Raw genomic sequence first — 23,165 nt, forward strand, 5'->3', positions numbered from 1 at the left:
AATCAAGAAAATTTTTTTTGGGGATAAAAGAGCCCGAAGGGTTGTAGAGCGTGAAATTCCGCGTGAAATGATGTATATGTCCATACTTTTGTTGGGATCGAGCGGAGATATAAGGGAGTTAAAATGAGGAGGGGGAAATTTTGGTGGGGGGAGACTGGAAGTTCCTTACCGATATTTTTGAAAAGTGTCGATCTTTTGGGAGATTCGGGTCCAGAAGGATCTATATTAATGATTTTCAGAAAAAAAAGTGCCGATTTCTTTATCAGATCGGTAACTATTAACGATTTTTGTAAGGTGATTTTAGGGAGCGAGTTAAGATTCTGAGGAATGGTTGGAGATACGGAAAAATTGTTAGAGACCTTTTTTTGTGGGGAATTTTATTTTGTAGAAGTTTTTTAAGAAACTTTTTTTTGGACCTTTTGTAGTTTGAGAGATAGCGGGGTTGAAAAGAAAAATTGAGAGGGAGAATTTAAAATGTCACTAAGAATGTTGAAATGAAAATTCTGGGAAAATTATTGAGCTTGGAGAAAATTTGATCGATACCTTTTTTTGTAGAGGAGGAAATTTACTTTGAACTTTGTTTTAAATGTTTTTTAATTACTTTGATATTTTAGAAGATATTGCAATTTGAAAAAAAAAATTAATAAATTGAAAATTATTTAATAAACTTGAAAATTTTATTGTAAACTTTAAAATGAAAATTCTGGAAAATCTATTGATTTTAGGAAAAATCCAAAAGAAACCTTTTTTTGTAGATAATTGAATTTCCTACAACTTTTGACCCAAACTTTTTTTCTGTAATTTCAATAATTAAGTCATAATTGCGATTTAAAGTTTTTAGGAATTCACAAGGATCTAAATTTCTTCTCAAATTTAAAATCAAAATTCCGGCTAAAATATTAAAAATCTAAAAAAATTATAAGAGATCTTTTAAGTCCAAAATAAAATTCCCTACAACTTTTGTCTGAAACTTTTTTCTGTAACTTCAATAGTTTAGTAGTTATCGCGGTTTGAAATCTTGTACAAAGAAAGTGTCAACGCGGAATTTCACAAGTCCCATACCGATCTTTTAGAAAAGTGCCGATCTTTTGGTATCATTTTGTCCGGAATGTCCTACGGAACCGATATATAAAAAAAAAAGTGCCGATTCCTATATCAGATCGGTAACTACAAACAAAAATCGGTTAAAACTCATAAAAATTCATACACTCAATAACCATAAAACTAAAATTAAGAAAAATTAATCCTTTGTAATCTTCCTACGTAACACCACTTGATTAAAAGTAATTATATAAAAGTATAGTAGTTAAACTATAGTTCCTGCTGTGTACAATCATGTGTATACGCTAGAGTATAAATATTATAAATTATACATTAATTAATTAATAAACTAGGTTAAGAAATTGAAGCCTATTAACTAGAGGGGCCTGGAAATTTTTTCGATTATATTAATAATTATTTATTAGAGCATTGCCACCTTAAATTGTACTTAATGCCTTCGGACTCTTATTTTGTCAACAAATTTATAACCTTTACACAGTATTGCCTTCAACCTCGGTATTAATATAACTCTTGACTTGGAAAGTCAAAATTTAATACTCTTTTTTTATTATTAATTATTATTTAACTGTAAATTATTATTATTTATGTAATTATACAGCAATAAATATGATAAAGAAATATTTATAATATTGGACAATCATTGGTCGATCTTCCAAGCTAGAGTTTATTGACGTTATTATTGACTATGACTATCTAAATAATTTATTTATAAATAATAAAAACACCAATTACGACAACAATTATCTTGTATAAGAATCTAATAAATCGATTTCAACAAGTTGTGTTGTTTTATTCAATAAATAATATATTTTAGTTCCAAAAATTACCACTAGATGACACTAATGGCGTTTTTTTCGCATGTGGTCGCAAAAAAACCTTTTTTTGTTCTTTTTTAGCATGTTATCGTCTTCAATATAATTTTTTTTCGAGATCCTTTAGTCTGAATAGAATATGTGTTTCTTATCCCAATAAAATCCTAAATTAATTTTTCTAGACCTTTAAAAGCTACACAACATTTCCTACTGTCATTCTAGACCCAAAAACAATTTTTCTATTTTTAGTTCCGAAAATCGCCGATAGATGGCACTTGTGGCACTTATTCTCGCAAGTGTTCGTAAAAAAACTTTTTTTTTGCTTTAAATCCTCAAAAATACTCATAATTAAACCATTTTTGAGCACATGTTGACCCGAGCTCTAAAAAAAATCATTTTTTTCCCTAAAAACCTAAAAATATATCATCACAAATCTCCTTTCATCCCTTTTACACTTACAAAATTCCTCTAACCTCTCCTAGTCTTCAAAACCTATTTTTTATCATCTAGTTCCAAAAATTCCCACTAGATGCCACTGGTTGCATATCTTCTCGCATGTGGTTGCAAGAAATGGTTTTTTCGCTTTTTTAACATGTTATCGCCTTCAATATTAATTTTTTTTTTCTTTAGATTCTGTAGCCTGAATATCAATGTGTTTTTATCCAAAAAAAAGTCTTAACTTAATTTTTCTAGCCCTCTAGAAGCTACAAAACATTTCCTACTGTCATTCTAGACCCAAAAACGATTTCTTTAATTTTAGTTCCAAAAGTCGCAACTAGATGGCGCTAGTGGCGCTTATTCTCGCAAGTAGTCATAAATAAAACTTTTTTTCCTTAAAATCCCTAAAAATACTTATAAATAAACTATTTTTCTCACATTTTGACCTGAACTCTTAAAAAAAGTCATTTTTTTTTTCATAAACCTAAAAATCTATCATCAATTCCTCTTTTAATCCCTTTTACACTTAAAGAATCCCTTTAAGCCCTTCCCCAGTCTCCAAAACCTATTTTTTCTTCTCGAGTTCCAAAAATTGTCACTAGATCGCGTATCTTCTCACAAGTGGTCGAAAAAAAATTCAAATTTCTCAATAATCATTCTCCAAATCACTTCTTGTGATAATACATAAGCTTAATAGAATTTCTCAGATACTTTTTCTTATCATACGAAAATGTATCATTAACATCGGGACTAGAACTACCAGCCATTTCAATAATCGCCCCGCGACGTACAATAAACCTACTTTCCCCAATATCCTCAACCTTCCAACTATTATTATCAAATCTAAACTCCATAACCCCCTTTTGAACTTCAATTTTTCTTGGCTCTTGATTTTTATCAAAGACCTGTCTCCACTGAACATCTCCTGTCTCACCTTCCTTAATAACGACCAATTCGTCACTTTGTAACACTAAATCCGATCCCAATTTAACCTGCGGACCACCATCAGGATCCTTGACTTGAACCATGACCATCTCCGTCACATTCTTGATCACATATTTTAAAACCAGCCCATTATCAGTACAGACCCCATACTCAGCCACCTGAAGTTCCCCAAAGATAGGTTTGATTTTATACTTATTGATCCAGAACATTACCCTGACGTCACATAGATGTCCGATGCACGACGTTACTTCATCAGCGAAGACCGGCTCCCCTTTAGCTTTCAGGGCTTCAATCTTCGCCTCCGTATCCTTCATAATCATCACACCAGGCTGGTGTTTAATCGTCTTCCAGCCCCAGACGTCTTCGTACGTCTTTTTAAGGAACATCTTCCGCATCTGGATCAAACCCAGCGCGTAGTTTGTTGCCTCGCTTTGAAACGCTGCAATGTTAGGTCGCTGTACGCGTAAAGAGAAGACGAACTTCGGCGCCTTGAAGACTCCCAGGCCAATAAAAGGGAAGATTTTGGTTCCCACGGTAGCCGTACGCTTGTACTCATCCAGCGACATCAGTAATTCAGTTCCTGACGCAGAATTTGATGTAAAGAGCCCGAAAGGTAGGAAATTTAGCTCTGGATGAAGGACGTCGTTTAACAACGACTTCACTAGGCTGTTGATGTTCGACCTTCGGCCTAACGCGTAGTAGATCTTTGCGTAGAAGTTTAATGAGACTAAATCTTTGAATGACGCCGTGCGGTGACTGATTGCGGAGCCGTCTGCGTAGATTCCATCTGCGTAAACGCCGTCTATGACGTCGGCGGTGGTGATTCGTGTGACGTTGAAGACACTTTTTAAAGAATTGAAGACTTCGGTCCTGACTTCTTTTCTAAAAGTTTTGCGAGCGTATAGATACGTCGCCATCAGACGTGGGATGGCTACGCGCGCCAAATCTGCGCCGGTGTGCGTAAAGGTGATTGATTGGTTGATGTTCGGGATGAATTGGGTGATTCTTTGGTAGCAGATGTTTGAAATCGAAGATCGTTCCCTGAGGTACATGTACGTCGCAAGCATACGCGTTAGTGGGATCGTTACGCGCCAACGAGGCTTTAAATAGTTAATTAGGTCCTGGGGTTTGAATTTTTGGAGGACGCTATCCAAGGACGCAATCAGGTGCTCTGCGACGAGTATATAGTCGGTTTCGCCGTCTTCGGCGTACTTGGAGAGTACCGCGATGCCGAAAGAGGAAAGCTCGGGGATTAATAGAGAGCCGGAGGAAAGGAAGTTGTTGGTAAAGGTGGCGTCGCGAAGCTCCGGGATGCGGTAATTCGCGAAGATGACGGCGTGCTTCGGGAGGGTGATGAGGTTTGGGTTTACTAGGGCGCGTTGGATGTCGTAGTTCAGAGGGGATGCTACGGTGCTCATGCGCGGTGTAGGGAAGAGCACGATGTAGAAGATTCCGATGACTATGATTACTATCACGAGGTCGATGACATATAAGTCGTCGACTTTTGAAATTTGTTTTAAATTTTGATTTATCATGTTTGGCTTCTAATATAATGTGTTTTTTTTTAAGTTTTTTATTTTAGCTGGCTTGAGCAAGTCCATTTCGATAGTTAGTGTCTACCTATGGGTCTTGATTCGGATACTTGTAGCAAATTGACAAGTCGAACAATTGTACTTTAGGCTAGATTATAGCTCGAGAATTGGGTAAGGAAATTGAGAAAATCTGAAGATGCTTATCGATTAACTATATCAATTCTTGAGAAAGACTGACGCCAGAAGCATGCTGAATATACTTGTGCAAGACTTGCTCAAGATCTGCTCAAGATCAAATGTTTTCGAATGACCGTTCGCATCATTTTACCCCTTCTATATTTACTATAGGATCAGTGGACCTCATTCAGCTTAACCTTTTAGAGTATAGACCTACTGTTTTATCAATCAAGACAAAATTATTTTAAAATGAGCACCACTGAATCAATACATCTTCAAGTAGTGGAGGGGAAAAAGTGCTATAAAATATATAATGCATGATGCATCTTGAGCAAATCTTGGGCAAGTCACGCTTCAACATTTGCTGTTAGTTTTTGGTTAACAAATGCTTTAGAAATGAACAAATTACTGAGAATTACGGATATTGAGCAAATCTTGAGCAAGTGATGGGTAAGTGTCTGTTGTGAGTTTCTGATTAAAAAAATCCGTCAGAAACTTTTTCAATGCACCTTGCATTAGACTTACCTCATATTCTTGCACAAGATGTCTTGAGCTAGTTATATATAAATCTTAAAGCAGTTCTTTTTACATGAACTTGAGCTAGACCCATATGTAGAAAAAGACACTAGCAACTAGGAATTTTGCTCAAGACACTGGTACCTAAATCTTGCTCAAGGTTACCTGCAAAATAATCAAAAATACATATATTCAACAATATTTATTGTTCCCTCGTTACATTTACATCTAATTAAGACCTAAATAAATAACAACACTCCTCTTAACCCACTCATTAATCCTATCCCTACTACAATTAACCCTCAGCGAGCAGATCAATTGATCCCGTTGCAAATTATTATAAACTGGCACTTCAATCCCTTCGTCTAGATGCTCTCCATTTCCAATAACATACTTCATCAAGCACAGCGGTGTATTGACAACAGCCGAAGCCTTATCAGTAACATCAACCAAGCTTCCATTGCTGATAGTCGCTCCAGTGATCATCAATCCACCGATAACAACCCCCTTGTCATGATTCGAGGTCTTATGAGCCGAAAGTTCACTGTTTTCCAGCCAGGTGGCGCTGAGCTTAAGTTCGCTCATCGAGACCCTCAATTCCCTAGCAGTGAATTGTTTTACCGCCGCTAGGAATCCTTTTGGCCTTGATAAGTAGCTCAGATTGATAATGTTGACCTTCTTGTACTCATTAGAGGTTATCAGCAGGTTGTCTACATTAACTCCCGACAAGAACTTGCTCCGCGCCGCTAGATCGTTGATGAACGCCAGGATCTCCTTGGACCCTGAGGGCCAGCGTTTCAGCAAGCTGGAGGGCGTCTGGAACAACCTAAGTTCAGCAAAAGAACCAAAACCATCAATTCGACGTAACTAACCTTGGCAGAAATGATCTTGTTGTTGCTAACGGCGTCCTTTAGGTTCGACGTCAGAGCATTGAAGTTGACGATCTCACTGACGAAGAATTCTTGAATCGGGTGCTTGGCCCCTTTTATGACCTTGATCTTCATCAGCGCAGAGGACAGTTGTTCATAATGACTCTTGATATCACGCTGGAACTTCCCGTCCGCTCGTCTGAGTAACTTCTTGTCCGACGTCATCGATTTGTCAAATACTCCTGAAACAAAACTTCAATAAAACCTGCACCTGCGCACCTTCTACTCTTACCTTTAAGCTCCGCGATGACAACTTCCGCGGCGGAGCGTTCCCAGGCCCTGAGAGCGTTAGCAGGAAGCCCGAAGATCTCCAGAGGATCGTCAGCGTCCGCCAACTGGTCGATATACCTCGCAGGGTCCCTCTTGCAAGCTTCAGGCACGCTAAGAACCTTCCCAAGCCTCCTGCGTCCTTGGAATACGTCCTGGGCCCAGACGTCTTTGATAATCGCCTCCAGAACCCGCATGTCGAAGCGATCTTGAAGCCTTCCGCCGTAGATCGCAACGTCGAGCAGCCCGCGACCTTCCTCCCAATCCAGACGCGCCGAAGGGTTGAATTTCAGCGCGTAGTTCACCACCAGTTCCCTCGCAGCCTCCAGATCAGCCTCGCTCCACTCGTACGCGCGGATCCACCCCCGCGGAACGAACTTCCTACGTTCCTGAAGCACCGCGTGGAGCCACGCAAGCACAAAGACGCCCTCGGAGTCTTTCGACTGCGGCCGGTAGCTTTGGAGTTGGCGTAAAGACCGTTTTAAATTGCGTTTGACGCCCTCTGGTGGTTCGTAGGCGAGTTTCAGGCACAGCCCAGCTAATCCTGGGTAGAAACCCGTGCACTCTTCAGTGGTAAGCCAGATCCGCGTGGATTCGTGTGGCGTAGCGTTGCGCAGGATGCTTTCTAGCTTAGGCAGCCAGTTCAACGCCAGCTGGAGGTTGCTCAGCAGGATCCAGCCGCCGTTTCTGAAATATTAAACCTTCTAAAAGCCTTTCAAAAGAAGCTTAAGTCTCTACTCACCTGCAAACGTTGTCGATCATTATTTCCGCCTGGTCAACCTGGCCTTGTCCCAGTGAGACCTCAACAAATCCTCCAGTGACGTTCAAGCGCGACGCAAGGTTGCTTAATTCCGGCCCAGGGTCTGCGCCGGGGGACAGCAGAAAGAGGACAGGCCGCTTCTGGCCTTCAACTACAGACTCCATGGTCCAGGTGCTTGGCGCCAGGTCCTTTACACTCAGCTTCTCGGTGACGTACTTGGTCAGCGCAGTGTTTAAGTGATCAGGTCGCAGCGCCTGGACCACCAAAAGCTTCTGAAAAGAGCTGCAAGAGTCCTTGTAAATGGTATTTAAGTCCTCGAGCCACTCGCTGCGTAATCTAGACCCTAGTTGAGGGATCGCCGCAAGCAACGCACGCGTAGCGACCCTGCGCTCCTCTGGCACCCAGTCGGGAACTGAGGGATCTTGCGCGTCACTTGAGCTCACAGAGTCCTGGAATAGAAGATGGCGCTCACTGTCAGACACCGGGTACATCACCAGCGCTAAATATAAAGCCAAGGGCAGCCGGTCCTTGCGATAAGCCACCTTGGCGCAGTAGTTCAGCGTGAGCGCCATCAGCTTTTTCTCAGCCTGTCCTTCAGCTTGCTTAGAGTCGCCGTCGATCAGCTTGCGGTGCTTCTCAGCTTCTAAATAAATCTCCGCGTACGCTTCCACACTGAAAACATACAACGGATTCAGATATGCAAGAGCCTTCACGGGTTTGAACAACTGCGCGGCGAATTTAGCAAGTTTTTCGTGCTCACGCGTGCGTTGGGTCACTTGGTCACGCTTCTGACGATTCTGCTCCAACGCACGGGCTATTTCCTTAGCTTTAGCCTGAGTCGCCTCCAGCGAAGACAGCAGAGAGTTCGGCGACGCCTCTGATGAGTCCTGAAGCAGATCTTCGCCACGTGCGTTAGCTAATTGAGCTAACAAATCTACGCGCGCTTGATCTCGCTCACCTGCTAGTTTCTCTTCCAGCTCCAGTGCCTCGCGGCGCTGCTTATCCAGCTCCGGGGTCTCTTGCAACAGCGCCTGCTCGACGAAGCGTTCAGCAAGGCTCCGCGTTCCCGCTCCCATTGTTATTTTAAAAAGCACTGCGTCAGCTTCGCGGGGCAAGGTATCGATTCTGTCGCACCTGGTTGCTAGGAAAAGCTTGAATCCATTTTGAACGCCGAGAATTCTATCTCCAAGCTTCAGGAATCTCTTACGCAGCAGAGGAAGAAGAATTGATGGTAACTCGACGATTTCTTCGACCAGCAACGCCTTGCCGAACCTCACAGCCAGCTCCAGCGTCATCAAGAACTTCGAATCGCTGGGCTTCGTCACCTCCAGCTGGCTTTCCAGGTTGCGCTTCAACCAATTAACCGCTACGCCGCTGGAATCGATAAACAAGGGCACCAGTGGGCCTCGCAGCGCGCAGACCGCTCCTGCGACGCTTACAGAGTCCGCTGGTAGGTCTTGGGCACGCCAAATCAAGCGTTCGCGCTCTGAAACCAACAAATCGATGACTTCGCGTCGTTTCTCGTCCTTCATCGTCTCATATACCAACAAAGTAACCGCGTGAGCAGCTTCGACATCCAGCTTCGTCTTTCTTTTGTTCAGATTCTCCAGCTGGAGTTCCCAGTCCCGGTACTCGACATCTAGCTTCTCCAATAATGCGCGCGCAGTCTTGAGACTGGCTTCAGTCACCTCTGACCTGACTTGCAAAGCAGCTGCGCCGCGGGAGTGTTCAGCCAACTGGTCCTGAAGCTGCTTGACACGCGACTCAACTGAATTGAGCCCCTCAGCTAATTTATCAATCTGTGCTTCGGCTTCAGCGAGTTTCTCCGCTAATTGACGCTGCTCACGCTCCAGAGGCGCTACTTGCTGAAGAATCTTCCCGTACTGGAGATTAGCGAGCACCCAGGCCGCTAAAGGAGCAGCAGCCACTGACGCACGACGTGCCGTTTTCTCCTCAAAAGACTCAGGACGTTCTTTAACCAATTTTTCCACTGCATCCAAGCTGGCCTGAGTACTACGCCGTGCGTCCCAAGTCCTGATCTCGTCCTTGACTCCGCGCTTCGCCAAGAATATCTTCATGCTGTTCCAGGACGTGTCCTTGATGCCCATCAGCCGCAATACGCCTTCCAAAACGTCACGAACTGCCGCGGGAGGCGCGCGTAGAGACCGAACTTCTGCTAACGCGTCAGCGTTGATGTTTGCTACTGCGTGGGAGGCTGCTTCAACTAGCGGTTCAACTTTGGAAAGCTCGCCTTCAATTACTATCTTACGCCGAGCGAGTTCCGCGCTTTCACGCTCAGTGTCTGCCTTTAAACTTGTCATTTCTCCACGCTGGCCCGTAGCGCCGCGCATCGTCGCTGTTATTTGATCTAACGCGGCGTTAGCACGGCCAGTTTCTACTTCAAGTTCCTTGCGTTGCTTCGACGCTTCGTCTTCTAGCTTAGCGACTTTGTCACCTGCTTCTTTTAACTTCCCAATTCCAGCTTCCAGACTCGCAATCTTGGACTCTATATCCCTAGACCAGGTCGCGCGAAGGTCACACCAAGAGTTTACGAGTGCGTAAAAGCGCGCTGGAGATTGCTGACCACGCGGTGCTTGCAAGTGAGCTTCTGTCAGATGCTTAAGCCCTTGAGATTCTGAAAAATCAGGCGCTAATTGACCACCCAGCTCTTGCAGCCGGGCTTCCAGGGTCCACCACTCTGCGCCAGGTGGTTCCGCAACCACCAGTGCATCTTCCAGCGCGTAGTCTGTAAAATTCCAATCTGTAGTGTCTACAATCACTACTACACGCAGCAAAGACCTTAAATGGTTGTACAAAAACTGGTCAAGGCCGCCAGTGAAATCTTCCTTGCGCGCTAGATCAGTCAACGGCGCCACTAAAGTGTCCAGTTCTTCAGACATGTAGAGCCCCGGTACTTCTCCGCGTGATACCAACGCACTGGCAAGGACACCCAGGCCTTCTTCGCGCAGGTGATGTTCCTCTAGAAGTAGAAGAGTCCGCTCGCAATCGATTCCAGCTGACTGCACCGCGGCCTTGATGGAAATTCTCCCGCGTCTTGGGCCGGAGTCAATTAGACGCAGCGAGGACACTGAGGCTATCAATTTGGTTGCTGTCCTACGCCCACTGCCAGGTCGTCCCACCATGACAATCCCTTGGAACCCTGCGCCGAACGCCCAGCTGATGCCTGAAATTTAAGTAATTTAATACGCCAAGCTTACGCACGCGTCTTAACTCACTTACCTGCTGTTAGTTGGAGCAGATGCGCAGAGAGGACTGTCTCCGAGACCTCGCCTTCACGCTGGCACTTGACAATCACGTTCTGCATCTCCATCTTCCAGGATTCAGGCGCTAGAGGACTCAATCCAGCGTTTCCTTGCCAGGTATACAGAGTGTCTTTCTGGGCCTTCAGGTCCGGAATCTTCAAAGTCAAGGTCGACTTCCAGCGCGTCTGGTCCTTCAAGGTCAACCTGAGGATCAAAGTTATCAGCAATCTTTCGACTAATCTCCCAAAATAACTTACTTTGGATAAAAGAGGTGGGATCCAGCGTCTAGCAGATGACGGACGATGTCCTCTTCGCTCTCCGGCGCTGGGTAGTAAGCCAGAGTTCTAGCCCAGCGCACCAGGTCCTTGGCAGTCCAGGAGAACTCTTTGGTTGCTGAAATAGAGTCCTGCATCACCGAAGCTACAAAAGATATCCACGAAGCGGGTCTAGTTTCAGGAGACACCTGCTTCAGCGCGTGATGCAAGTGGGCCTCGATGATCGCTTGGAGCTCTCCTGAAGTCGGTGGAGTTAAGTGATGAGTCGCCAACAGCGCACTGAGTCTTGGGTGCAGGGGAGTCTTAACGTCAGCTGTAGCAAGAATCGTCACTGGAAGACTCGCGAATTCAAGGTCGTCTTCATGAAAGCCTTTATCTTCCAGCAGTTGCCGGATAAGCTCTTGGAGGTTCTTGCTCGCGTGGTGCAGGCCCTTGATGACCAAAAGCACCTTGGAGCCAGTGCGAGGTCGGTACGCGCGACCAGTAGCTGATTCTAGGCGCACGCAGGACCTTTTTAGCCGGTTGGTCAGGTCCAAGGTCGAGAACAAAGATGAGGCATTGACCACACTCACATCCAGCGATTGCAACGCAGCAGTAACAAGGCTGCTTTTACCACTTCCCCGAGGACCACGCACAAGAACTGGCTGTCCAGCTTCAACCCAAGGTGCTATCGTCACCAGTCCTCGGTTCAGCGCATCTAAAAGTTCAAGGTCATGAAAAATGTTATCAGAACCAAGTTTAGGAACTTACTCGTCACCAAAATAGGCGTCTCTGCGTCTATCACATTCTTCTGCTCGCCGAAAGGCTCCAGCCTGTCGATCTCCGGGTTGTAGACCACGTCCAGCGGACGTTGAGGATCAGGACACCAGGAGTCTAAAGTCTGGAAGATGAAATTCGCCAGCGTATTCCTGGCCTCCTGCATCTCAGCTTGGAAGCAAGTGACCATCAGCAGCGCGTAAGTCACTTTGGTCATCGTACTGGCTGATTGCAAGTGCTGCAGCAGGGCGTTGACCTCGCTAACGCAAGACATGGAACTCTCCTCCAGCACGCGGTCAATCACAGTGTGTATCTTAGGCGCAACTTGCTTGACTGCAGGCGGCAGAGGGTCCAACACAGCTGAGATCAGAAGAGCAGACACTGGCGTAGCAGCAAGGTGGACCACGCCCAGCCGTGAGACAGTCGCAGGACTAGCGCCAGCTAGCTGATGAGTCTCGAATATGAACCTGAAAAGTATCTATTAAATCTCAGTTGGTTACAACTCTAGCTAACCTTACCTTATGCGTGGGTTAAGTTTTACACTAACGCCACTCGCTAGCGTGAGTATCCTGTTGTCGTCTAACGCAGAATTAAGAGCTTCGGCCCAGCTGGGCTCAACATCTCCGTTCAGGACTATCCAGAGCGACTCATCAGTGATAGAAGCCACGCCAAGAGACAACAGACCATCCCTCCACTCTCTAGTCTGCGCATCAACGCGTCCCAGCAATTGAGTCTTAGGAATCGCGCCGGGAAAGATGTTTATCTCTCTCATATTCTCGCCCAACTTTACCAAAGAATCAGAGAGTGTTCTACGCACGAGAGTCTTTCCACATCCAGGCGGTCCAACCACTGCGACGCCTATGCGACTCTGCAGTTGGTCGTAAAGCTGCTCGCAACGCAGCACAGTACCATCAGTGAGCCCACGATTGCGACAAACTTCTTCCAATGCTTCTCGCAGTGCCTGTTTGTTTTCAGAAGGCTGGTGCTTAACGTCGACGTCCACGAAGACGTCTTGGAGGATCTGATTGAACTTGTCCGTGTCTTCCTTGGTCAGCTTCGGGACAGTAGAAGCTTGGATGGCTTGCAGGAGTCGCTGCCGTTCATCCTGCCCAGGAGGAATCGAGTCTAGGACTGACCTCAGCGCCCTCAGGCCCCAGTCGTAGTGAGGTTGCCGAGTCAGAAGCTTCTCCGCCATGTCCAGAGTCTCCACTAGTTGACCCGCTAGCTTGGAAGCTTCCTGGAAGCCTGCGCACTCGAGCAGAGCCTTGACTATGTCGTACCTGGAATAACAGAATCATCATCAAGGATCATCAAAGGCAAGTGGGACTTACCGATCAGGATGAGCCATCGCGATGGGCCTGAAGAGCCTCGCAAGGGAGTCTGGTAGCTTGTTCCGTCCACCGTAGTCGCTCCCTGCGGGGTTCATGGTGATAAACACGCAGCAGTGAGAATTTAGCGTGATATTCTGCTCGCCTAGTTGGACGCTGGTGGTGTTGTCACGCAAAGCTTGCTGCAGCGGACGTACCAGCATTGCTACCGCGCTGAGAGTCTTTTCCTCCAGGCGATTGAACTCGTCGAAGCACCCCCAAGCGCCTGCCTGGGCTAGTCCGCCCAAAATGCGCTTCATGCTGCTGGCGTCCATTCCTAAAACAAATTCAAGTTACTTTCTTGATCTAACCTGAAACCCTGAAAGTTACTGACCTTCATCGCAATTAAAGACAAGCACCAGCTTCCCTAGCAGCGACGCCAAAGCTTTCACGCTCTCAGTCTTGCCCGTCCCCGCTGGACCAGTCGGACTCCCACCCAAGCCGAGTTTCATCGCCTGGGTCAGTGCTAGGAAGCACTTTTCCGTCAGCGTAGTTCTTACTAGACCCACAGCAGCACCTTGATACTCAAAGCGGTATTGGAACTCGGCTCCAGCACACTTGACAACTGGTCCTTGGTTCTAGTAATGAAAATATCCATCAGTTCCAGTTCTAGACAGAGTTTAAAGCATCTACTCACCGTTTTGTAGCAACGCAGCTGCCGACTCCAGGTCCAGGACATGTTTCCGCCGGTTTCAGTGACTTTTATCAGACTACGCACGATGTTTAAGTGGTGGACTGTCTCTAGCAGCAGACTCCGCGCCTTTAAAGTTGTCAGACGATCATCAGCGTCCTCCAGCGCGCGGAACTTGGCCCTCTGGGACTCCAGATGATCAACAAGAGTCTTCAGCGCGATTTTTCCATTGCGCACAGCTTCCTCGCAACGTTCTGTGAAGTGAATCCGTTCAGCCAGCAGCAGAATTTGACTGGGGTACTTAGAAATGTCCTGAGCGCGATCCTGGTAGCAGATCTCCAACTTCTTCGCTAGCGTCACGCGTATCTCTTCTTCAAGATTTGATAACCAAGCTGGCAGTGAATCGGCAAGATCAATTCCCCGCGTGAGAATCAGAATCTCGTCTTCTGGAGAAACTATCGCACTAATACTCCCATCTTTAATCTCCACGCTTTCGACTCCTTGAAAGAGTTTCGGCAAATGATTCTTCAAACCTAAGCTACTTCCTGAAATCAGCTCCAAAAGATCCTCATCGCTAAGGAAGTACAACCTTGGATACGCCGCGCGTTTTTCTTCCAAAAACTCGTCGAGGCTTCGCTGACACCTGTCTAGCAGATCTTTGAGACTCACAATCGCGGGCATGGGCAGTCTGCGCAACGAAGGCACGCGTGGATCCCTCGAAACTTCTCCAAACAGGTACCTGAACTCTTTATCCGCGCGCAACCATTTTCCGTTGTCATTAGCAGGCGTGGCGACTGTCCCGCTATTGTAAACCGGTTCCAAGTACACCCACTTGCGCTGAACAGCCCCCAGGACCTTGATCCGCTCTTCCAGCTCAAAGAGCGCCGACTCACAACGTCCCGCGCGTGCAGCAAATCTCTCGAAACCCGCAGCACCTTTGGCGCCTTCAATCAGTAGCTTCAATTCTCCCACGCGCGCCAACGTCTCTCCGTACTCTCCCATCAGCAATATTTCCCGGCCTTTACTGTCCTTAGCATCCTGGAGCTGGACAGCTGCTGATGATTCCCAGGCCTCTAGCTCGACGATCGCTTGACGAATGCCATTTTCCGCCAAGGCGCGCTTGGTAACTTCCTTGACTTTTTCAATATTCGCCTCGATTTCCGGCGCAGCAAAGATTAGATTCCCCAGAGTCATATCCCGCGTAGCAACTTGGACCCCTAGAAGCTTCCTAAGGTCATTCCAGTGCTCCTCAGCCAGCTCGTCGCCGCGCAATAGCTGGACAAGTTCAACCGCGCTGCGTAGCTCGCGGATCCTCTTTGCGACGAAGGTGTCAACCTCCAACGACTCCAGAGACTCCCTGGGCTCCTTAGCCTGGATCTTGATCCTCTCGCGCCAAGAATCCAGCCAGTCGTGGAGCCTTGGAAGCCTACGGCGTGCTACGCTCCACTCTTCCGACAACTGACCTTCCAGTTCCTGGAGGAAGTCTTCTTGAAACCTGCAATTAGACTCTTCCGCCTCTAACTCAGCCTCTAGACGCCGCGAATCAGAATCTTCGAAGAACTCTGCGACGTCCAGGCATACGCGCTGGCAATCTGTAATCAGCGAGTCACGCTGAGACTCCAGCGACGTCCAGCGCTCACGCATCCCCGCAATCCAGTCAATAGTCACGAGTTCCGGTTTAGAGTTCCACTTAGTCTCCCAGCGCTCGCGCTCGTCCTTCAGCGCAGCCGCGCGGTGACGTAAGTTCAGCTTCGCGTCTTCAACATGGTGCGCGACGATCATCTTGTGCCTCTCCAGCCGATCTGCGAGACTCTCCCAAGCCGTGATTGCGCTGGATAGTCCGTCCAGTTTTTCTCTAGTCCAGGCGGCCATCAAGCGAGCAAGGCCTGTCCCGCATTCTAGCTCCGCAGCGATCCTCGTAGTTTCGCTTTCGATTCTTCGATGCGCGTCGTAAGCAAGCACTACCTCCTCGATGTCCTTTGGACGGTGCTCAAGGTCACGCGCAGTGGAACTCAAAAATTCCACACAGGTCAGCAGTCTTTCTGCGGCTTCTGCGCGGAGTTCCGTTGACAGGCGGTCCCAGGTCCTGCGCGTTGCTGACTCGAGGTCACTGCGCGTAGTTGCAGTGTCTATTGCAAAACACCAAAGCTTGAACTCGCCGCCACGGAGCTTTCCGATCTGTTGCGCCCACTGTTTCGTGTCCTTGAACGCCTTTTCCCATTCTTTCGGGGATTTGCCCTTGAGCTTCTCTGCAATGTCTGCTGTTGCCGGTTCCGCGAGTGGTGTCCATTTGAGTTTCACGGAATTTAGCGTCGCGATAGCGGTTTCCGCGTCCTTGTAAACTGCGCCGAACAGATACGCGTTCTTGTCGACGATCAAGCTAAACTTGGCGTCTTGCGCGTTTCCTACGCCGCGGAAGTTTAAGGGGATTGAAAGGAACCGCTTGATGGCTGAGTAGATCTTGGCTCGGATTTCTTCCACTGATGGGCGCCACTGGAGCTTGTTTTCACGGAATATCAACTCGATCGGGAGTTCTGGAAGCTTTTTTACCAGGTTTGGGAGCGCTGCCCTGAAAAAATAGGAAAGAGGTAAGATACTTAAGGGTCTTTTAGTGATTGATTGCTATATATAACTATAACTTGTTAAATATTGAGTTTATATCCAACGATTGTTAGAGTTTATCATCAACGATTGATGACACTGCTATTATCGTTAGCAACTTATTGTTCGAAGACTCTTTGTCTTTCTAAATGATCTATCCTAGGTAACATGTGCTTGAGCAAGATTTAGGTGCCAGTGTCTTGAGCAAAACCCTTAGTTGCTAGTGTCTTTTTCTACATATAGGTCTTGCTCAAGTTCATGTAGAAAGAACTGGTCCAAGATTTATATATAACTAGCTCAAGACATCTTGTACAAGAATATGAGACAAGTCTAATGCAAGGTGCATTGAAAAACTTTCTGACGAATTTTTTGAATCAGAAACGCACAACAGACACTTACCCATGACTTGCTCAAGATTTGCTCAAGATCCGTAATTATCAGTAATTTGTTCATTTCTAAAGCATTTGTCAACCAAAAACTAACAGCAAATGTTGAAGCGTGACTTGCTCAAGATGCATCATGCATTATATATTTTATAGCACTTTTTCCCCTCCACTACTTGAAGATGTATTGATTCAGTAGTGTTCATTTTAAAATAATTTTGTCTTGATCGATAAAACAGTAGGTCTATTAGGTGACGGAATGGTAGTTACGGACAATGTCTCGGATAGCTTAACTGGTAGAGCCTTTGGCGCGTAACCAAATGATCCGGGTTCGCGTCCCAGTCTGGGCTGTCTGAATTATTTTTTCGGTTACCGAAAAATTCGTACTGAGTAAGGTCCCTCCTCCCCCCTTTATCCTTTATTTCCCCAGTTCCCAAATTTGTCTTTAATGACAAATTTAGCTATAAATCATGGCTCTAAAAGGTTAAGCTGAATGAGATCCACTGATCCTATAGTAAATATAGGAGGGGTAGAATGATGCGAACGGTCTTTCGAAAACATTTGATCTTGAGCAGATCTTGAGCAAATCTTGCACAAGTATATTCAGCATGCTTCTGGTGTCAGTCTTTCTCAAGAATTGATATGGTCAGTTTATCGATAAGCATCTTCAGATTTTCTCAATTTTTTTACACAATTTTTGAGCTACAATCTGGCCCAAAGTTCTTGTATAAGACTTGTCAATTGAATTTGTTACAAGTATGTGGAGCAAGACCCATAGGTAGAAAAAGACACTAACAACTATCGCAATTGAGACCAGATTTGCTCAAGCCTTGAAAAAGATTGATATTTGGGTAAACTTTAAATTAGTTATCTGCTTGCTTGCTGCCTAAAGAGGTCATTGGAAAACGATTAGAAGACGAATGAAAGATGAAGCCATAGTTACCACGGAAACGAAAACGTGCAACTATAGTCCGTCTCGGTGGTTCCTGTACGATTGTCCGTGTACTGACCCGCCTACCAAGATCACTAACTGGGCAATAAACTACAATAAAAAGGTCGAGTATGGTTATAAAGGTTGACCTTTTCCACTCGTTATTTTAAAAAAAAATTTTTGGAACGTACTTGGTGTGCGTTATTGTGTATTTCAATTTTTTTAAAGTTCTAGTAAATAGATTTTACGAATTTCATTAAAAGTAAAATATTTTGCAACCACGTACACTAAATACGTTCCAAATTTTTTTTTTAATTCTTAAATTTACAATAAAATTTTTTAATTTCCGAAAATCAAATACAATCATATCGGTTACTTGGATTTTTTAATTTTTTTATTTTATATCTTTTTGTAAAGAAAAAAGAAATTTTTTTTTCTTGATAGTCTTATGAACGTGGACTTGGCGCGATTTTTTTACAGTGAAACTGTTTATGTTCGGATCTCATATTCTTGCACAAGATGTTTTGAGCTAGTTATATATAAATCTTGAACCAGTTCTTTCTACATGAACTTGAGCAAGACCCATATGTAGAAAAAGACACTAGCAACTAGGGATTTCGCTCAAGACACTGGCACCTAAATCTCGCTCAAGCACTTGTTACCTGGGTATCATATCATTTACACTACTTACCTGTACGCAACATCCAGAACTTTCAGCAACTGCCTATCCCAGTGAAGCTTCCAAGCTTTAGTATTCCCATAGTTAGCATCAACATCGTCAACGACACTGCGCATAGTTTTGAGCGTATCCTTCCACGCAACCTGACTTCCAATCAGATTAACCACTTCTCCTTTCAGCAAATTAGCCACCAGGTCCCTGAGATACATGTGCTTCGTCGCAAGTTCCGAGTTCTGCCTTGCAAACTTCTGGACCTAGAACCACAACAGAACCACCACCATTATCATCAATCACCCATCTTACAATTCTCTCCAAAATACTTACATACTCCTTCAGCCGATTGATGTAAACATCAATCGCATACAAGTCTGACCAAACTACCCCCTTCTGCTCCTGAACCGCCCTGGCGAATTCCATAGCAGTAGCCAACATAATCGGCCGCTGCGAAGCAATCATGCGGTCTCCAATCGTATTATGAAAGTTAGCGATCTTCTGCAGCTCCCTAGCGCGGCCTGCTAGCGCACCGGCGCGCTCCACCAGACTCTTGACCTCCCGCGGCAGTTCAATTCCTTGCCCAGAGAGCGCGCGCGCCTCCTTGATCAGCGTCATCAGCCTCGGATCATAATTAACCTTCATCATACTGGTCCCCGTTAGCTCCACTACCGCCGAATCCGTTCCAAGAGTCAGTTCTTTGTCCGCGATCGACTTCTGGGTGTCCTGAATCTATTTCCAGGTCAATTAGCGCCCTGTCCATTCTTTCAAATTCCAAAAAACTTACCCAGGCTTCCACCAAGTGCGCTCGCTTGGTCTCCGCATCTCGCGCAGCAGCATGAACCTTGTCCATCGCTTGTTTAACCTCCGGAAGGTCGTCCAGCAGCTCTCTGACTAGTTTCTCCAGGTTCGTCAGCTTGGTCTCGGCGTAACGCGCAGCCTGGACCTCTTGCAGGATATGTGGCGTGTCCAGTAGCTCTTTGACGTCGGGTCCGGATTGATAAGCATCTGAAAGAAGACCCATTATCCAGGTAACATGTGCTTGAGCAAGATTTAGGTGCCAGTGTCTTGAGCAAAACCCCTAGTTGCTAGTGTCTTTTTCTACATATAGGCCGTGCTCAAGTTTATGTAGAAAGAACTGCTTCAAGATTTATATATAACTAGCTCAAGACATCTTGTGCAAGAATATGAGACAAGTCTAATGCAAAGTGCATTGAAAAACTTTCTGACGGATTTTTTGAATCAGAAACTCACAATAGACACTTACCCGTGACTTGCTCAATATTTGCTCAAGATCCGTAATTCTTAGTAATTTGTTCATTTCTGAAGCATTTGTTAATCAAAAACTAACAGCAAATGTTGAAGCCTGACTTGCTCAAGATTAGCTCAAGATGCATCATGCATTAGATATTTTATAGCACTTTTTCCCCTCCACTACTTGAAGATGTATTGATTCAATGGATCTCATTTTAAAATAATTTTGTCTTGATCGTTAAAACAGTAGGTCTATACTCTAAAAGGTTAAGTTGAATGAGATCCACTGATCCTATAGTAAATACTAGCAGGTCGCCCCGGCTTCGCACGGGTATTTTACAAAAATTTTTAAATTAATTATCTAATTCATCAGGATTCGCCCCAATTCGCTCAAATTTAGACACACAGAGACAAAGATCTGATTCATCAGAATTTGCTGTAATTCGCTCAAATTCAGACACACAGAGTCAAAGATCTAATTCATCAGGATTCGCCGTCATTCGCTCAAATTCAGACACACAGAGACAAAGATCTAATTCATCAGGATTCGCCGTAATTCGCTCAAATTCAGATACACAGAGACAAAGATCTCAAATTCGGACGCAGAAGGATCTAACGTTGAAAATTATAAATCAACTCTTTGAGAGTTTTAAAACCTGATTCACCCGAATTCGCTCTAATTCGCTCAAATTCAGACGCAGAAGGATCTAACGTTGAAAATTATAAATGAACTCTTTGAACACTTATAGAAAATTACTACCAAATTTGAAGTCTATAGGAACTACAGTATGAAACTTAAAAATTGTCATTGATCATACCCACCCCTGAAATCTCCTGTGGGATGAAATATCGTAAAATTTGTTCATAAATGATTTTTACATCACTTATAGAAAATCCTATCAAATTTGGAGTCTGTAGGAGCTATAGTTTGAAAAATAAAAATTTTCATTGTTAATGCCTACTCCTACAACCCCTTTTTGGGATGATCTATCGTAAATTCGTTGATAAACTATTTCTACATCCCTTACAGAAGATTTCTATCAAATTTGGACTCGATAGGAGCTATATTTTAAATACGGGAATTTTTCAATGTGAACGCCTCCGCAATCCCCTTTGGGGGAGGAATTTCTTAAAATCCGTTCTTAGTTTACCTCTACAGGGCAAAAGTAATATTTCTACCAAATTTCAAGTTTCTAGGAGACTTGTCAATTGAATTTGCTACAAGTATCTGGAGCAAGACCCATAGGTAGACACTAACAACTATCGAAATTGAGACCAGACTTGCTCAAGCCTTGAAAAAAATTGCACCTCGCTTACCTATGACGTCACCAATCCCAGAAAAGACTATCTCCCGCTCTGTGCGCAAGTTCTGCTTGATCCTCGGCCGCTTGATCAGCTCCGCGTAACGCTGGACCTCAGAGATGAGAACCACTGGCGTCTGCGCTGCGGCAAACTGCCGCTTAAGCTTTTCAGTGACGCCTTCTTCAGCCGGAGCGAGATTTTCTTCGAATCTCCGGAGAATCCGCTCCCACTCCGCGGACTTTTCGACGTCGCACAGCGTTTTGTAGTCCTCGAACTGCTGGAGAATCCCGCTGGTGTTCAAACTTTGACGTTGAGAGTCGCTGAGAAGACGCACGATCTGGTGATACTGCAGACGAAGCTCCGCTGCTTGCTTCAGACGCGCTCCAATTTGCTTGCAAGCTGGAGGAACCACTGGAGGATCCTTCCAGGGATGCAGGGACTGATGCGGCCAGAAGAGACTCGTGTGTCTTTCGCAACTCGCCACCCATTTCTCGCAGACCTGCGACGCATTAGACACCGCTTCGTCGCTGATCCGCGCGTCCTTGGCGGTCAGTTCGGTGAGCGACGTCTCGACGCAGGTAAGTAACTCCCGGTCGATGATCTCCAGCAAGGATTTCATCCTCTTCTCATTATAAATCGGCGTCTCTAGCTTCCAGATGTCGTCGATTAGGCCGCTGATGATCTCCAAGGACTCTTCGAGGCCAATCAAGCCGTCGTTTGATGATGCGGCGTTGTCCAGCTCGGAACGGATGTCCTGCAGGAGCTTGATGAGATCTTGGATCGCCGAACGCTCGCTGCTCTTTTTGGAGTGGTCTAGCTTCTTAAGCCAGTAGTTACTTTCTTCCAGCAAGGTTGACGCCGCTCTTGGGCCTAGGATGTCTTCTTCTAGCTTCTTTAAGCTTGTCAAGGTCACTCCGGAGGATTGCAGCGTCGGGTTCCATACTTGGCGGAGAGATTCTAGGAGCAATGAAGGGCTACCGGTTGTTGACAGGACCTGGACCAGTTCGTGGAAGTTTTCTGACGTCACTTGCGACGATCGCAACTGGAAAGAAGATATAGTTATGGTTATTTTTTGGTATTTAAGTTTTCATGGATGTATCTCCTAAAGTATTGAAAATAGACCCATAGTATAAAAACGTTTTTGATAGTAAATTTCCTAAGCTACAATTTTAGTCTCATAAATTTTTCCTAAAATTATTATTTTAGGAGTTACAGCTATTTTTATAGTACCTAAATCATGAGTATTCATTTTGCGCAACGTAATCATTTTTTAAATTACTGTATCTCCTAAAATATTAAAAATAAACCCATAGTATACAGACGTTTTTGATAGGAATTTTTATAAGTTACAATTTTAGTCCCATAAATTTTTCCTAAAATCAATATTTTAGGAGTTATGTTCATTATAAAAAACACAAAATTTTTTTCTTCTACTTTGCTAATAAAAAGAACCAAAATACCTTAAAAAAAACCAGACATTTTTGTGCAGGCTTAGCAGAAAAAGTAACCTTGACTTTGTCATCACTCCTATGGATATAAATCGCGCGGGTGCTGGTAGAATCTAGGAACTTGTCTAGCACTAAGTGATCTTCTGGCTCTAAAATATCTTCACTGATTCCAAAATTTCTATTATCAAGATCAAAAAAGTTCACCGCAGTGGAAATAATTAAAGATTCGCGCTTATCACCTAACATTTTGTCACATACGTGGTTTATCTATTTTCTGATGCTTCATTGAGAAGTTTTTTATGACTCAATAGTACACTGAAGGGATTACAGTGACAAGGCAACGTGGTCAATGTTATGACGCGGTTGCTTGGCAACGCAAGCATGTGAGTTATCCTCTCACTCTTACTTTCAGGAAGCTTCTGATAGTTGATAGAAAGTACCAGGCAGGTGTTCTTTGTTGAAAAACTCCAATAAGATCCCATCAAAAGCGACAAAAGCCACTTAGAAACCCAACAGTTTCATTGGTTTCTAAGTGGCTTTTGTCGCTTTTGATGGGATCCTATTGGAAATTTTAAACAGGGTTATTGACGAAAGGTAGTTGATTCATATCAATGACTGTTAAAAATTTTTGTAAAATTACAATCATATTACAAAATAAATAATAAATCTACTAAGATGTATTGTAATTTTATAATCTTCATGTATAAATCTAACACGCATTGTAATATTACAGAACCGTTGGTCAATTTTTAAGAAAAAGCTTTTTAATTTTGCAAACATTATTTGTGAGCTGATTCGGCATAATTGTATGAAAAATCACGAAAAAATATTGTAATTTATATTACA

The 23,165-nt window shown here is 44.6% G+C and overlaps 2 protein-coding genes across 2 annotated transcripts; both read right to left on the reverse strand.

Annotated features, from left to right (window-relative positions):
• Positions 1 to 2,977: 2,977 nt before the first annotated feature.
• On the reverse strand, positions 2,978 to 4,792 carry LOC123263095. The gene has a single exon (XM_044725632.1). The coding sequence runs from the start codon at positions 4,790 to 4,792 to the stop codon at positions 2,978 to 2,980; it is 1,815 nt and encodes a 604-aa protein (XP_044581567.1).
• An 879-nt stretch (positions 4,793 to 5,671) lies between these two features.
• LOC123263489 (cytoplasmic dynein 2 heavy chain 1) lies at positions 5,672 to 22,762 on the reverse strand. Its single transcript, XM_044726280.1, has 16 exons — positions 22,332 to 22,762; positions 20,887 to 21,913; positions 19,103 to 19,323; positions 18,649 to 19,047; positions 18,337 to 18,578; positions 13,737 to 16,299; positions 13,434 to 13,677; positions 13,064 to 13,376; positions 12,251 to 13,012; positions 11,727 to 12,199; positions 10,959 to 11,673; positions 10,679 to 10,905; positions 7,421 to 10,622; positions 6,644 to 7,365; positions 6,355 to 6,593; positions 5,672 to 6,298 (listed from the first exon to the last, which is right to left on the reverse strand). Exons 1-16 carry the CDS (start codon positions 22,563 to 22,565, stop codon positions 5,711 to 5,713), a joined length of 12,171 nt encoding a protein of 4,056 aa, XP_044582215.1. The 5' UTR covers positions 22,566 to 22,762; the 3' UTR covers positions 5,672 to 5,710.
• Positions 22,763 to 23,165: the final 403 nt, after the last annotated feature.

The sequence above is a fragment of the Cotesia glomerata genome, linkage group LG4, assembly GCF_020080835.1.
Source record: "Cotesia glomerata isolate CgM1 linkage group LG4, MPM_Cglom_v2.3, whole genome shotgun sequence".
Classification (NCBI taxonomy): Eukaryota; Metazoa; Arthropoda; class Insecta; order Hymenoptera; family Braconidae; genus Cotesia; species Cotesia glomerata.